At 45.8% G+C, this 17,665-nt stretch overlaps 1 protein-coding gene across 1 annotated transcript in view; it reads right to left on the reverse strand.

Annotated features, from left to right (window-relative positions):
- LOC118364063 (integrin alpha-8-like) overlaps positions 1-17,665 on the reverse strand; it is a 59,496-nt gene that overhangs the window by 37,738 nt on the left and 4,093 nt on the right. The window contains exons 4-13 of the mRNA XM_052489672.1: positions 17,418-17,541; positions 15,381-15,442; positions 12,980-13,025; positions 10,378-10,503; positions 10,253-10,297; positions 9,730-9,773; positions 8,535-8,591; positions 8,335-8,387; positions 7,615-7,820; positions 3,762-3,959 (exon numbers count right to left, since the gene is read on the reverse strand). Coding sequence (XP_052345632.1) covers positions 3,762-3,959; positions 7,615-7,820; positions 8,335-8,387; positions 8,535-8,591; positions 9,730-9,773; positions 10,253-10,297; positions 10,378-10,503; positions 12,980-13,025; positions 15,381-15,442; positions 17,418-17,541 — 961 coding nt within the window. The remainder of the gene's footprint in view (positions 1-3,761; positions 3,960-7,614; positions 7,821-8,334; positions 8,388-8,534; positions 8,592-9,729; positions 9,774-10,252; positions 10,298-10,377; positions 10,504-12,979; positions 13,026-15,380; positions 15,443-17,417; positions 17,542-17,665) is intronic.

A 17,665-nucleotide genomic window follows, 5' to 3' on the forward strand; every position in this document is an offset into this window, starting at 1 on the left:
ATGTGCCTTATACAACTAGTCAGTCTGTAGCAGCTACACAACTTGTCCAGTGCTCTACTCAGTTAATTTGTGTTTATGTGTTTTGAAGATGAAGAGTCTTAATTGGGTTTTTGTTTAAAATAGAGCTGCACTTTAATGAGTGTGGTCATGGGAGACATACCACTCTCTCTCACACACACACACACACACACACACACACACACACACACACACACACACACACACACACACACACACACACACACACACACACTGAAAGTCTGAAACCGCAGTGGGAAAGAGACTTAATCAATACAAGCCTTCCCTGCCAGACACACTAAGCTAACACAACGCTAACACAGGACTGACCCCAAACCATAGATCTAGCTAGTCCTGTCACTGGAAGACAGAGGTTAAACTAAGCTCTGAAGCTGATACAGCACTGGGACTGAGGCTAAGACAAGTCATGCTAATATCAATGAGGCTGAGGGTCAGATGCTAAGATAAGTCATGCTAATATCAATGAGGCTGAGGGTCAGAGGCTAAGTAAGGTAAGTCATGCTAATATCAATGAGGCTGAGGGTCAGATGCTAAGATAAGTCATGCTAATATCAATGAGGCTGAGGGTCAGAGGCTAAGTTTACTCATGTTAATATATCAATGGGACTGGTTAAGCTCATTAGTTCTGACCTCTGCAGTTCTGTTTGAAAGAGTTCTGAGCTCTCTAGTTCCATTGGTCTAGTGAATGGGGAAAAATGTGGTTTTGAAGACACGTGACAGAGAGGTTGTTTCTAGTTTACTAGTAACAGTCAAGTCGAGAAATCCTCCTCAGATAGCCTCTTATCTGTTGGGAATATACATACCTGGCTATCCATCAAATGAAACGGACTAGGTTAAGTCTTGATGCTGATAGAGGGCTAGAGTGTGACACACCCATGCACACTGTGAGTGACATCTGTTTAAATGGTTAAACTATTAGAGTCAAATAAGATCTATTGAGTGTGTGTATGTGTGTGTGTGTGCACACATGCATTTGCCTCTGTATGCGTGTGTGTTCTTGTGTGTGTGCGTGCGCGTGTTTAAGTGAGCGTGAGTCTAAATTGAATGTAGGAGTGGTCCATCTGTTTTTGCTGTCAGTGAGAGTGCCTTAGCCTGCTGGTCCTCTGAAACCACAACATTACACCCTAGCCCCCAGTGTGTGTGTGTGTGTGTGTGTGTGTGTGTGTGTGTGTGTGTGTGTGTGTGTGTGTGTGTGTGTGTGTGTGTGTGTGTGTGTGTGTGTGTGTGTGTGTGTGTGTTTGTGTGTGTGTGTGTGTGTGTGTGTGTGTGTGTGTGTGTGTGTGTGTGTGTGTGTGTGTGTGTGTGTGTGTGTGTGTGTGTGTGTGTGTGAGAAGTGGGACCTCTAGCTGTCTGTGGGGTACGGGGGGCAGTTGGAAAGGTAGAGGTGAGGAGGGAAGGTGGAAAGGGGGAAAGGAGGAAGAAGGGGAACGAGGCAGAGAGGAGGAAAGAGGACAGCAGCTAAAGCACTTGGCCTTTCAACCACAGTCTGTAAAAGTCATCAGAGCTAAGGTGTGCTTTCAGCAGGCAGATCTAACTGCACACACACACGCAAAAAGTACAGTCCAAACATCAGCTCAGCCTCAGGGACCCAAACTTCCAACAGAAGAATGCTGCTCTCATTCCAAAGTCCTGGATCTGTCCGTCTTACACTCCAACCCCACTACTCCGTAGGTGTATGTGTGCATACGTACGTGCCAGTGGAGGCTGCTGAGGGGAGGACGGCTCATAATAATGGCCGGAATGGAGCGAATGGAATGGCATCAAACAACTGGAGACCATGTGTTTGATGTATCTGATACCATTCCACAGATTCCGCTCCAGTCACTACCATAAGCCTGTCCTCCCCAGTTAAGGTGCCACCAACCTCCTGTGGTGCGTGCCTGTGTGTGTGTGTGTGTGTGTGTGTGCGCGAGTGCATGTTCCTCCCATAGGTACATCTGTACTCCTTACCCAGCCGTTCTTTTCCCTCTGAAAAGTGCTACTGACACAGAGGCTGATTTGGGGTAAATGTACCTTTGGAGTAAATAAAACATAGCCTATGACACACTTTCCCCTTCCAAGTCAATCATATTTCCACACTGATAAAAACATGTCTGCCACCACTGATTTGAGGTTAGTATGTAAACACACGCACATACAGACACACATTTGGAGTAAGTGTACCTTTGGGGTATGCTGAGTAACTAAACCTCTAGGCCAGTCCGGACTCCCTGCTCTGAGAAATATGGCTGCCATCCAACGTTTACACGCCCTGTCAGAGACTGGCTGCTTCAAACTTCTGTATGAGCTCTCTCTTTAGAACCAGTGTTCAGTGTGTCCACTGTCAAAGTGTTCAGTGTGTGTGTGTGTGTGTGTGTGTGTGTGTGTGTGTGCTGTGTGTGTTTTCTGTTCAGTAGAGCTGAGTCGGTGGGATTGCTGATTGGCAAGTTAAATGTCTACAGCATTTGATCTCTACCGCTGAACATAATTTCTGCCATCAGGCCATCTGACCTTAGCTTTAACCCTAGGAGTGGGAACAGCAGAGCTTCCCAGGGTCAGTGTGCATCTAGCAAGCTGTAACCTCTGTGCACTAGGGACATCTCCTGCTGTTCCTGACTGATTGCTCTCTCTGACTCTGACCCAGTCACTTCTCCAGGGTTGGTTTAAATAGGAACACTCCTTCCAAGAAGCTGATGTGCAACCTTGTTGTGAAAGACCTCAAGACTTGTGTTGCCTCTGAGAGATGCCGCCTAGACTTGAGCTCGGTGGGTTAATGCAGTCTTGAGGCGTGCAGACAATCGAGGTTTGATACCCAGCTGGACACATGAGTCCCCTGGTAGAGACACATGACTGTATCCATCAGGAACACTGATCCATCTCTCTAATTCTCCCGCCCTTCTCTCTCTAAGAGTAACATGGGTTTTGTACCTATGGGATCATACAACATGTTCAAATCACCTTTTTAAACACTCACACAGCAATTCAGACTACCACTGACTGAACATGTAAATACAGACACAGGCTTTCCCTTCAGATTGCTGTTGTGTGGCATGTTCATCTGTACCATGACATCACAAAAGAGGAAGTCTCTCCAAAGTAATATCAGCCACATGAACATGTTCTTCTAAAGAATTGGAGGCCTGTGTCAGCTAGAGGCCTACAACACTATGGTGAAATATCTGGCAAACAGACTAAACACTTTCAAAGGGAAATTTAAAAAAAATATCAACTTCACATTCATCATCTTCAGCACCATCCCAACATGAACATATGTGTAAATGGCACGTTTCTATGTTTTGTAGCAAAAATAATAAAGAAAATAAGTGTTTCCAATGACATCATCAAACAATTAGTAGGCAATTAGTAGACAATGCCTACTCATAATTGGTTAAAATCACACGATGCACACTGATGATGTCATTGGAAACACTTATCTCCCTCATATCTTTTTTTCCACAAAACATGGAAACACTATTTTCACATACGTTGATGTTGGGGTGGTGCTGGAGATGATGAATATGAAGTTGAAACATTTTGACATTTCCTTTAGATGTTTTAGTGCACATGCCCCCCTCCCCCCTCTCTCTCTTCCTGGGACAGGACAAGAAGTCCTCAGAGAATCGTTGTGGCAACAGCTCTGTAACCCCACTACCCCTCCTGAGTAACGACTTCAGCAGAAGAAGGGAGGAGAGAAGTGAAACGGAAAAAAGAGGATAAAATAAGTAAGGTGCATGGGAGTGTACCAGGGTAATGGTTGTTGTCCAGGTCTCTGTCCCCCCTCAGGGTGAAGCCGTAGCCGGAGAGGCCACTACTGGAGGCCCAGGCTCCATAGAGCTCCTGGCTGAGGGTTAGGCCGCGGGCCGTCAGGTCTCTCTGGCCATTGTAGATCAACACCAGGCCACTCCGGTCCTCCCCACCAAACGGACAACCCACCGCCACGTCTATCAGACAGAGAGAGGGGGGGGGGGGGGGTATGACGGTAGGAAACACAGATAGAAACACAAAACCAACTCCAGTATGAGTTATAAGGCTGGCCGTCTGAAGTGATACAGCAGACCAGCACACATCAGCAGGAGAGAGGGATGAGAGAAAAAGAACGAGAGAGAGGGGGATGGTTTAGACATCATCAAGTGAAAGCCCCTGAGGGAGAGGTAAAGAGACTACCTAGGACTACCCCTTTCTCTTTCCATTTCCTTCTTTCTTTCTCTCTCTCTCTCTGTCCAAATGTATATGTCAAACATGTAGAACTGTCTAATAGGCACAGGCAGGAGATTCTGGGGCAGTGAGCAGCCGATGGTTACCCTCCACCAGTGATTTCCAGGTGCTAGTCCCCCCCCCACACACACACCACAACTCCCCACCTACATCATGTTCGCTGTAGGGAAAAATGGAGTTGAAAACTACAAACAGAGGGTTGTCATGGTTACACTGCTCTGTGATTATGAGGGAGGTAATCAGAGACACACACACACAGATATACACACACTACTGTATGATAAGGAGGGAGAACATCACAGTGTCTCAGACTCTAGTCTCCATTGTGGCTCAGACAGCTGGAGTCTCTGGCTCCATTCAAGCTCCATTCTGGCTCCGCTTGCGCTGCAGTTTTCTGAGGCTAATGGATCCTCTACTGATCTGTCCTGTGTGTGATCACCTCCACATTCCCAGTCTAACCCAGCCACACCCTGGCTGATGTATCAACCTTAGGACAAAAGCCTTTGAGTTCACTCAATGCATGTGTGTGCGTGTGTGTGTGTGTGTGTGTGCAGGCTTATCAAATCATACTTAATTTGCCACGTGCCGAATACAACAAGTGTAGACCTTACCGTGAAATGCTTACTTACAAGCCCTTAACTCTTCTTGAACTGCACAGTTGGTTAAGAAAATATCTACCAAATAAACTACAGTAAAAAAATATATAAAAAGTAACACAATAACATAACAATAATGAGGCTATATACAGGAGGTGCCGAGTCAGTGTGAAGGGGTACAGGTTAGAGGTAATTTGTGCATGTAGGTAGGGGTGAAGTGACTATGCATAGATGATAAACAGCGAGTAGCAGCAGTGTGCAAAACAAATAGAGGATGTGGGGGTGGGGTCAATGTAAATGGTCCGGTGGCTATTTAATTAATCGTTCAGCAGTCTTATGGCTTGGGGGTAGAAGCTGTTAAACCTTTTAAGGATCGGCCCTTTTTTCAATATTCGCCTAAAATGACATACCCAAATCGAACCGACTGTAGCTCAGGCCCTGAAGAAAGGATATGCATATTATTGGTAATATTTGAAAGGAATGTAGGAGAATATAACACATTAGATCTGATAGAAGATAATACAAAGAAAAAACTGTTTTTTAGTACCATCATCTTTGAAATGCAAGAGAACGGCCATAATGTATTATTCCATCCCGGGTGCAATTTAGACGTATGTGCAAAGTTTTAGACTGATCCAATGAACTATTGCATTTCTGTTCAAAATGTTGTGTCAAGACTGCCCAAATAAGCCTAATTTGTTTATTAATAATTTTTTATGTTCAAAACTCTGCACTCTCCTCAAACAATAGCATGGTATTCACTGTAATAGCTACTGTAAATTGGACAGTGCAGTTAGATTAGCAAGAATTAATATGTCTATGTCCTGGGAAATTTTCTTGTTACTTACAACCTCATGCTAATCACATTAGCCTACGTTAGCTCAACTGTACCACAGGGGACCCACCAAGTTTGGAGCCTTTTGGTCCTAGAATTAGCACTCCGGTACAGCTTGCCGTGCGGTAGCAGAGAAAACAGTCTATGACTTGGGTGACTGGAATCTGTCAATTTTATGGGCTTTCCTCTGACACCGCCTATTATATAGGTCTTGGTCAGATGCCAAGCAGTTTCCATACCAGGCGGTGATGCAACTGGTCAGGATGCTCTCGATGGTGCAGCTATAGAACTTTTTGAGGATCTGGGGACCCATGCCAAATCTTTTCAGTCTCCTGAGGGTGTCTCGACTCCCACCGAAGGTGGCTCCTCTTCCTGTTTGGGCGGTGGTCGTCGTCACCGGTCTACCAGCTGCCACCGATCCCCTTTTCCTTTTCTGTTTGTTATGTCTTATTGGTTGCACCTGTTTCTTGTTTTAGTTTTGATTCAGGACTATTTAGGCCCCCCTGTTTTTGTGCGGGCTTGTTCTCTGTTAGTCAAGGTTGTTGTGTGTTGTGCTCCCTGTCTGTTTGTGCCCTGTTTTGGGTTGGACACTTTCTTTGATATTCGCCTGTTGTTTTGGGTGTGTGTTGTGGATGCCGCAATAAAGCCTGGTTTTCCACATTATCCTCTGCTCTCTGCGCTTGACTCTGCACCCACCACTCCAGGCTGTGTGACAGAGGAGGGAAATATTTTGTTGTGCCCTCGGCACGACGGCCTTGGTGTGTTTGGACCATGATAGTTTGCTGGTGATGTGGACACCAAGGAACTTGAAACTCTCGACCCGCTCCACTACAGCCCCGGGGATGTTAATGGAGGACTGTTCGGCCCACCTTTTCCTGTAGTCCACGATCAGCTCCTTTGTCTTGCTCACATTGAGGGAGAGGTTGTTGTCTTATATGTGCGTTTGAGTGACTGATTGAGTTATGCCTCCCCACTGATAGACATTGATTCAGGTTTATTGATTTAGTACTGATGATGATGATGGTGTGGAGGGAGTGGTGGGAGAGTGGCTCATTTTAAGAACATAAACACATACATAAATAACTAAGTAGGATTGTTATCATATGTTCACCAGAGAAATGCCTGAGGCTCCGAAAAGCATTTGGGCTCCAGACCTGAACGTGTTTGGGTGTGTGTGTGTGTGTGTGTGTGTGTGTGTGTGTGTGTGTGTGTGTGTGTGTGTGTGTGTGTGTGTGTATATGTGTGTCACAGAAGGTTGGTGGCACCTTAATTGAGGAGGACAGGCTTGTGGTAATGGCTTGAGTGGAATGAGTGGAATGGTATGCAAAATGTGTTTGATTCGAATCCATTTGCTCTGTTCCAGACATTATTATGATCCGTCCTCCACCCATCTGCCTCCACTGGTGTGTGTGTTTAAAGAGCAAACACAACGAGAGGCAGAATGAACTCTGGGCAGTGGGACAGAAACTTCCAGAAGCCCCTATCTTAGTTGACATCTGGAGATGAAAAATAACTCTCTCTCTGACACACACACACACACGCGCGCACACACCTCAAACCCTGCTCATCAGTACAGGAAGTGGGGGAAGAACTCCACAAGGAAACACTAACACCGCAATTTCTGATTGGCCGAAGAACCTTCGGTTTCCCACATCGGAGCATCTGATAAGATATCTGCTCTCCAAGACCAAACAACCAGAGATGAAGAGGAAACATATAAAAACCTCTGCCTACCAATACACTGGGAGTGGACACTGAACGGGAAGAAAGAGAGGGGAAAGACACACACACACACACACACACACACACACACACACACACACACACACACACACACACACACACACACACACACACACACACACACACACACACACACACACACACACACACACACACACACACACACACACACACACACACACACACACACACACACACACAGCTTACCGTTGTATCCATCCTGGTTGAGGTCTCCTAGCGGGGCGATGGCAGTGCCAAAGCGTCCAAAGGTGTGTGTTCCCGTCAGGAGAAGGGGCTCGGAGAAGGTGAGCGGGGAGTGCTGGAGGTACAGGTAGACACGGCCCACCTCCTTGGGTTTACTCTCCCTCTCTCTCTCCATGTAGAGAGGTGCTCCTACCAGTACATCATCATACCTGGGGGAAAGATACACAGCTTTAGAACACACACACACACACACACACACACACACACACACACACACACACACACACACACACACACACACACACACACACACACACACACACACACACACACACACACACACACACACACACACACACACATAGCTTAGTGTGTTATACAGACATGTCAGAAAGGATGTGGTCTGGCTCCAGAAATAGAGTTCAGTAATCAGAATCAGAGAACAAGCTACAGCTGGAACACATACTAACAATCCTCTCCCTCTCGTTCCCCCCTCGCCCACTCAACTGTCTTCATCCTTAGCTCGGACTAAACAATTATTTCACTGCAAGAACCATGAAGATCTGTAGGGACAGGAAGAGAGGGAAGAAGTGGCCAAGTGGCAGACGCAGAGAGACGAGAGAGAAAAGCTAAGCCCCTTAAATTGAAAATTAAATTGAGAGAGCGAGCGAGAGAGCGAGAGAAAGTGATAGAAAAAGTGAGAGAGACAGACAGACAACTCACCCATCTCCGTTGAGGTCAGTAACGGCCACAGAATAGCCAAAGTAGGAAGCCATCTGACAAAACATTTCACAACATGACTCTACAGTCAGGGATGTACAGCAGTGCTATAAAGTAGTCAGGTAAAAGATTAATAGCAGTGTGTTTATGTGTGTGTGTATGTGTGTATGTGTATGTGTGTGACGTTACTGTGTGTTACTGACCTGCTCTCCTGTGAAGTTCATGATAAATGTCAGATTAGTGGAGTTAATCACAGCTACCTGAAACAGGACACAAGAGTCACACACCTAATACGGGTACACACAGGCATCATGCAAACACATTCACAGGATGTAATGAGCTGAAATAGAAACAGAATTCTTCAGCCCATCACCATTGCCTTACCCCCTCCCCTCCTCAGTTCCGTACCCTCCATTTCCATAACCCCAGATGTGGGGGAGACAGAGGGGTTGGGAATTCCTTCAAAAGACCTACAATAACAACCACATGGAGACAGCCAGGGGCGACACACACTCACCCATAAACATGTGCACGCACTCACAAAGTTAGAGAGACAAACACATACACAAAACACCAACAAATATAGAGAAACAGACAGGCGGACAGGCAGACGGACGGACATACACACAGACAGTCGCTCGGAATGACAGACAGAGAGAGGCAGACAGAGGGAAAGACACATGTGCAGACACTTAACTCCCTGGCCCCCCCTCCTCCGCCTCTCTCTCAGGGGTGTCAGGCTGGTTGTCCTCCCAGGTCTGAGAAGCTTAACGTGGGCTGACAGCTACTCTAGTCTCATCAGGCCAAACAGACCTAACCCTGACGCCCACTGACCACAAATGTGAGGGCTACCGGCCCCAGAGCCTGTTGACACAACCTCACAGTCTTGTCTGCTCTGAATACATCTCTATCTAGGTTTCAGTGTCTGTCAGTGTGTGCGTCTGTGTGTGCGTGTGTGTGAGCAGGCAATGAGCTGTGTGTTAGAGGTGAGGGGTCATGTGTGTGTCAGGGAAAGGGGTCAGGCTGGGTCAGCTCTCATGGAGAGGAAGTTGTGTGTCATTTAGGAGAGTCCAGGACACACACAAACACACACAGATAGGACTGTGTTGTGGTCAGAGTGGGGGGAGTTGTTGTTGCTAAGCGATAGTAACTCGGAATGGAATTCTACTTTGGAAACATTTCCTCTCTGGACACACAGGAATTTAAAAATTCAATACTTACATATACTGTGTGTGTGTGTGTGTGTGTGTGTGTGTGTGTGTGTGTGTGTGTGTGTGTGTGTGTGTGTGTGTGTGTGTGTGTGTGTGTGTGTGTGTGTGTGTGTGTGTGTGTGTGTGTGTGTGTGTGTGTGTGTGTGTGGTTGTGTGCTGTTGTGCATGCGTGTGATTCTGTACTTACATATCCAAAGTTCTGTGCCCCTCTCGGAACACCAGCTATCAGCTCTGGAAAGGAGAGGGGAACACACATTACATCACACTGCCTGCCTGCTTTTCTGTCTGCCTGTCTGGATGCCTGCCTTTCCGTGTGGCTCTGTCTCTAGGCCACCCTGACTGAAGACACTAAAAGCTGAAGAAAGATAGAGAGGGGTTTTGATATGAGTACCTCCCCCAACCCTGTTCCCAGTACAGACCAGACCACAAACCCAAGCCAGCAAGCTCCAGCTTTAAGGAATTCAAAGATGAGACCACAACCAGCCTACAACCACAATAAAATCATAATACAACCATGTGTCAACCTTTGGTTTGGCACTTGGTGCCATGTTTTAATTAGGAAGATGTAGGAGGCAGAACATATGGTTTCGTAGCAAGTTACATTTCTTGGTTAGTTTGCAGTGTAATTACTAGTTAGTTACGGTTCATGGGAGTAGCCTCTGAAACCCTGCAAGCACCAAACACACAGAGATGAAAGTGTTGTATTTTACCTTGCTCTGAGTCTCCTGTGAATTCCCCCACTGCCACAGAGTAACCTGCAGACAAGAGAGATATATTAGTGAGTGAGCGTGTGAGTGTTTGTGTGTGTAGATGAAACTGTGTGTGTGTGTGTTACCTAGGTAGCTGTCGTCATGGGTATCAGCTGCAGCGTGTGTGTGTTTCTCTCCAGGGACTCTCCTGAGCACGGCTTTCAGAGAGTAACCATTCAATATCTCTGCTACGCCTGCAGTCATCACCTGACCTGGAGAGAGAGAGGTCAGAAACACACAATGGTCAGTAACGGACAGGCCAACCCCAGACCCAATGGGAAGCAATAACTTCCGCACTGTCAGTCTATCATACACACATGCACACCCTCACACACACTTTCCTGCCATTTGTTATGAAACTCACAGGTATGAGGTGCTCTTCCCTGAGAAACACTGAAACACCTCGTTAACACAAGTTAGAATGACACACGCATACACACTTTCTCTCTCTCTCTCGCTCTCTCTCTGCTATTGTAGCAAATGCTGTGCGATGGAGGGGGAGGTCAGACAAACATAGGCCTACTGCTTTATCTCCAGCTGCCCTCAACCTCACATCAATCCTCCTTAATGTGGTGGGTCCTGGCAGAGAGAAATCGCCCCTGTCTCAGACTCCCACTTTTCCTAACTCCCTTCAGACTTGGACGCTAAGCCTAAATACAGACGCATACCTACACAGACCCTAACCCAAGTCACAGACTTACAAAGACAGACCTTCTACTCAGACAAGACAGACCCTCTTCACAGACCGTAACCACAGACACAGACCTTCTCCACACACACACACACACACACACACACACACACACACACACACACACACACACACACACACACACACACACACACACACACACACACACACACACACACACACACACACACACACACACACACACACACACACACACGCACACACTCCACAGACAGCTCCTAACCCTAATTACAGAAACAGACCCCTAGCCCTCTGCAGACTTCCTCATTACTGATAGTATAAGAGGTTCCTTCAGATCCTCTGATAATAAGCTGTATAAAAGGCTTCCCATAATAACTCAGCATAATCACCTGTGATAATAGCTGTATATTAGGGACAATAAACTCTCTGCTCAGAGCTTTTATAAACATCTAGAGGAAGTGTTTAAACACCAGGAAGCTGAGCCAAGCTGAGGGCAACGACATGCGCACACACACACAAACGCTTATACACACAAACCAGGGGCATAGAGAGATCATAAACCACCTTCAACAAAGGATTAATACAACATAATATGAACTCATAAAAATACTCACTGACTATCCATCTCTCTTTCTCTCTCTCACCCACTTCTGTCTCTCACTCCATTTTGAAGGCATATTGTAACATCTGCATCCAACTCACACCCTCAAACACGTAGATCCCCTGAACGCAGCTCACTCTCCAGATCCCAATCACCTGAATTCTGATCACCTGTTCACACACCTGTATGTCATTATAACACACTATTTGGTTCAGTTCTTTGCACCCCATCACTGAGGTATTGTTTGTTTTGTGACACACGTCTTTCTGCGCTGGTTTTCCCCGTGATTTACTCCTCCCGTGTATGATATCAAATCAAATCAAATCAAATTTATTTATATAGCCCTTCGTACATCAGCTGATATCTCAAAGTGCTGTACAGAAACCCAGCCTAAAACCCCAAACAGCAAACAATGCAGGTGATGATAGTCTTTGCCTGCCTCACTAATGACACCTTTTGCCTATTCCCTGCCTGTACCTTAGCCTATCAGATTTCCTGTTATCAACCTATTGCCTGATCTCCCGTACTACGTTACCAGCCTTTTCCCTGCCTGTACTGTTGCCATGTTGGACCCCCTGTGTATGACCTTCTGCCTGCCCCTGGACCCAGCTACCTGCCTCCTCCTGTGGTCCTTTACAATAAACACCTGCTACACCCTGCGCTTGAAACCAGCTCTCTGTCTACCATCATATTCATTACACATATGGCAGACCTAGTAGGCAGTTCTTGTTGTAAAAGCATGTTCCTATCCTCTTTCGTTTTTCAAATGAATTAAGCAACTGGAGCGATAGGGCACAGAGGTTAACATGATGTGGCCGTGATAAAAGGAGGAGCGTTTACTACCCTTTATTACTAACTGTCTCTCATAAACACACAAATGCACACTTGCATGCACACTCACCGTCACACACACACACAGCTGTGTGCTAATATCACCTCAATGAAGATAAGCAAGGAGACATCAGGACAGGAGAGACAGGAAGAGTAACCCCTCCCACCATGCCCCCCACAGCACACACACAGCCACACACTTTCCAACTTCAAGGTCCACTGTGAAGCAGGTGTCTGCCCTCCAACACACACTAATTACCATGGTGAGTGGGAGTTCCTCCACACCCCATTTCCCTCTGATCAGCTCATTACAACTGAGACCAGACTCACTCAAACACTTCCTGTCAGAGAGAGAGGAGGCAGGGGCTCTCACTCTACATTGTCCTAATCTTGCTTCTCCTGGGATCAAACTGCACACCAGGAACGAGAGAAATGAACTGGAGCAGTGCTTAATCAAATACTATGTGAATCCGAGTCTGGTGCAGGAATGTGCCTTCATCATGCTGCTAAACTCATCTCTTTCTCCCTCTCTCTGCCTCTTTTTTGCAATTCTATTGTTTCACATAGAGGGAGCTAATGTTACCTTGCCAGTAGAAGCTGCCAGGTCCACCCACCACCAGTGTCCCCTCCTGAGGAAGAGAAAGTCTGGGTCAGTCCAGGGTTAGGACTAACTTCCTCAAGACTGGACAACAGCTGAATTTAAAGTGCATTCGGAAAGTATTCAGACAGGTTATTAGATATTTTTGCAAATGTATTAAAAATAAACAGGCTGAAATATCACATTTACATAAGTATTCAGACCCTTTACTCAGTACTTTGTTGAAGCACATTTGGCAGCGATTACAGCATCAAGTCTCCTTGGGTATAACACTACAAGCTTGGCACATCTGTATTTGGGGAGTTTCTCCCATTGTTCTCTGCAGATCCTCTCAAGCTCTGTCAGGTTAGATGAGGACTGTCGCTGCACAGCTATTTTCAGGTCTCTCCAGAGATGTTCGATCGGGTTCAAGTCTGGGCTCTGGCTGGGCCACTCAAGGACATTCAGAGACTTGTCCCGAAGTCACTCCTGCGTTGTCTTGGCTGTGTGCTTAGACTTGTTGTCCTGTTGGAATGTAAACCTTCGCCCCAGTCTGAAGTCCTGAGTGCTCTGGAGCAGGTTTTCATCAAGGACCTCTCTGTACTTTACTTTGCATCTTTCCCTCGATCCTGACTAGTCTCCCAGTCCCTGCCGCTGAAAAACATCCCCACAGCATGATGCTGCCACCAGCATGCCACACCGTAGGAATGGTTCCAGGTTTCCTCCAGACGTGACACTTGGCATTCAGGTCTAATAGTTAAATCTTGGTTTCATCAGACCAGAGAATCTTGATTCTTATGGTCTGATAGTCCTTTAGGTGACTTTTGGCGAACTCCAAGCAGACTGTCTGGCCTCTCTCATCTTTTTAAGTGGGAGAACTTGCACAATTGGTGACTGACTAAATACTCTTTTGTCCCACTGTAAGTGACGATACTTAATCTACCTGTGTCAAACCAAATTCAATGCACTTTAAAGGCCCAGTGCAGTTAGAAAAATGATTTTCCTGTGTTTTATATATATTTCCACATTATGATAATGCACTTTTAGTGTAAGAGCTGTTTGAAAAGACCATCTGAAATGACAGCCTATTTTGTTGGGATGTAGTTTTGGCCTGCCTGGTGTCATCACCAGGTAGTACATTAGTTAATAGAACAATAAGAAAGTCAGTTCCAAAACTCTCTGCCAATAACATCTAATTTTTAGTTTTCCCCTCTCCACTCAGACCACTCCAAGACAGTTATAGCAAAATTCTTTTTGTTTATTTTTACCCTTTTAATCGGAAACAATCACAGTAAGGTACTTCATTGTTACCCAAACATTTTTTAATATTCAGATGAAAATGGCTGCATTGGACCTTGAACTGGCCTAGCTCATCCTGATTTACCTGTATACACTGATTGATAAACAGTGAAGAAACAATCATAAAATACAATGTCTGTGTCTGTCTGTTTGTTTCTCTCTCTCTCTGTGTGTGTGTGTGTGTGTGTGTGTGTGTGTGTGTGTGTGTGTGTACACTGTCTTCAGTCATCCATGTGTACTTCCTGTTGAAAATGACAGCTTCCTGTACAAGAGGGTACATTGAGCAGAGAGGCAGAGGGTTCAGATGTTCACATGAGCAAGGCCCTCTGTGATTGAAACAGACAAAGTTGCATGCCTCCTAGCTCCCTACCCTCTAACCCTGATTGTGTGTCTTTCTATAGCCCTGAGAAGGGAGGAGTCAGACAAAGAGAAAGTGAGGATGAGGAGGGAGGATGTTATGACAAACAGGTCTTTTTACACACACGTCTCGGAATATGTTGACTCGGCTGTGATTGTGTGTTAGAAAATAACTAAGGGGTTCTCTCTGTATTGAGGATGCCATGACATGGGCAGTGATGAGGATGTCATGACATGGACAGTGATGAGGATGTCATGACATGGACAGTGATGAGGATTGTCATGACATGGACAGTGATGAGGATTGTCATGACATGGACAGTGATGAGGATGTCATGACATGGACAGTGATGAGGATGTCATGACATGGACAGTGATGAGGATGTCATGACATGGACAGTGATGAGGATGTCATGACATGGACAGTGATGAGGATGTCATGACATGGACAGTAATGAGGATGTCATGACATGGACAGTGATGAGGATTGTCATGACATGGACAGTGATGAGGATGTCATGACATGGACAGTGATGAGGATATCATGACATGGACAGTGATGAGGATGTCATGACATGGACAGTGATGAGGATTGTCATGACATGGACAGTGATGAGGATTGTCATGACATGGACAGTGATGAGGATGTCATGACATGGACAGTGATGAGGATGTCATGACATGGACAGTGATGAGGATGTCATGACATGGACGGTGATGAGGACATCACGTGGGTAGTGATGGTTGTTACCTTGGTGAAGTCCACACTGAACCCGGCCTGGCAGAAACCCTGTCCCTCCGGGTCTGGATCATCTGACAAACACAATCACACACCATATCAGATCATTGTTTCAACCCTCCTATGATGAATTGTTATTAGTTGAAGTGTTCCACAAAGTCTGACCCTGGCCCTCCAAGTAGCTCGAACTTTACCTCTCCACTATTCCATATGTCCAAACTCTATGTGGAAGAAATCAGAGTGTATGGTGTGTGTGTGTGTGTATAAACCTGGCTGATAATGAATCATTCCCCATGTTCCAGAGGCACCCCGAGGAGAGGTGAAATGAGTCGTAACTACTCACACACACGCGCACACGCACACACACATACTGACTGCTATGTGTGTTAGCTGGAGTGTGTACGCTCGGAAGTCATAACTCCACATTAAATTCTAAACAGGAAGCTCCCAGAGAGAATTGTTGAAATACACACACTGGGTTGGAAACATTACAGAGACTGAGTGTGTGTGTGTGTGTGTGTGTGTGTGTGTGTGTGTGTGTGTGTGTGTGTGTGTGTGTGTGTGTGTGTGTGTGTGTGTGTGTGTGTAGTGTGTAGATATGTATATGTGTGCGTGGCGAGCGCAGGTGTGCTGGGTTTGTACAGTAGCATTGTGCGTCCAACCCCCTTGGGACCATCACGTTGATCTCAATAAAAACTGTCCAGTAGAGTAGAATGTTTTATGTTTTCCTTTTAGGTTGTTTGATGTCGATGTTGTAGAATATCACTGACAACATAAAACAAACCCTTAAATAACCTCCAGAATCACTAAAACACCAGACGGGTGTGTGTGTGTGTGTGTGTGTGTGTGTGTGTGTGTGTGTGTGTGTGTGTGTGTCAGGATGTTTGTGTAGAGAGTCAATAATAAGAGTTGTGCATTAGGTTGGACGGTATTCAGATTTTCATATTGTCATACCTTCCTTCTCTCATACCGGGATTTCCAATATTACCGGCATAGAACACAAGGGGGGGGGGGTGTAAAAATGCAAGAAGAGCCCATTGGGCCTCTATTACCAGAATGCTAATAAAATTTGCACAAACTAAAAGCGAAATTACATAGCTAAATGCTAACGGGTGAAAATGAACATAAACTAATTGCAGACAGGCAAATACAGCTCATAAAGTTATCCAAGCATAGCAAGGAGCTACCGAATGTGATTTTCGGTGAGTGTGGACGTTTCCAAGCAAAAGTAAACAAGAGATGTTGTGCAAATGAAAGGTGACGCGTGCTTTTCTGAAAGAAGAGCAGCATGTGTACACGGAGTAGATGGGGAGATGAACGGGGAGGAAACAAAACATTGGTAGAAGCCCAGGGAAAAAACGGCAGCTATACAGACAACTCATCCAGAGCTCTTTGACTTCTGGCAGAAAGCCATTATTTAGCAGTGATTTGCATCCAAGTGTAACTTCATCACCTCATGTGCGCTGCACAACAGAGACTCGCCAATAGATATAGAAAGTTATGGACTCATCAGCTCGCTTTCTCCCATGGTGCTATTAACACCATCTACTGTTCTGGGGAACTACTGTAAGCTTCATCTAAAATATTGTGACAGGTTAAAATGAAGAACGCAATCTGCTTTATCTCCTAAGGTATTGCACAAGTTGACTGCAGGTAATAACTGGGGCGGCAGCGTAGCCTAGTGGTTAGAGCGTTGGACTAGTAACCGGAAGGTTGCGAGTTCAAACCCCCGAGCTGACAAGGTCGTTCTGCCCCTGAACAGGCAGTTAACCCACTGTTCCCAGGCTGTCATTGAAAATAAGAATCTGTTCTTAACTGACTTGCCTGGTTAAATAAAGGTAAAATTACACATTTTTAAAAAGTTGCTACAAATATTCAAATTAATTGAAAAACTTTTGTTTTGACAGTATTGAAAAACCATCCCGTGGCTTTTTTCCAAATACACCAGTATACGGTATATACGGTATGCCGCCCAAGACTAGTTGTGTGTTCCAGTGGGTGTTTACAAATGGCCACCTGATAGGGACCTTAGTGTGTGTGTGAACTCACTGGTCCTACAGGGTGAGTATTCTGCGTAGGCGCTGAAGTTCTGCACGGCAACATAGCAGGTTCCTACCGGGTCCTTCTCACCGTTCACCTTCACAGTACGCCAGTGGTAGAGAGGAGCACAGGCCTAGACACACACACACACACACACACACACACACACACACACACATACATACACAGGCATACACACACACACACACACACACACACACACACACACACACACACACACACACACACACACACAC

Source organism: Oncorhynchus keta, chromosome 31 (genome assembly GCF_023373465.1).
Source record: "Oncorhynchus keta strain PuntledgeMale-10-30-2019 chromosome 31, Oket_V2, whole genome shotgun sequence".
In the NCBI taxonomy this organism is placed as follows: Eukaryota; Metazoa; Chordata; class Actinopteri; order Salmoniformes; family Salmonidae; genus Oncorhynchus; species Oncorhynchus keta.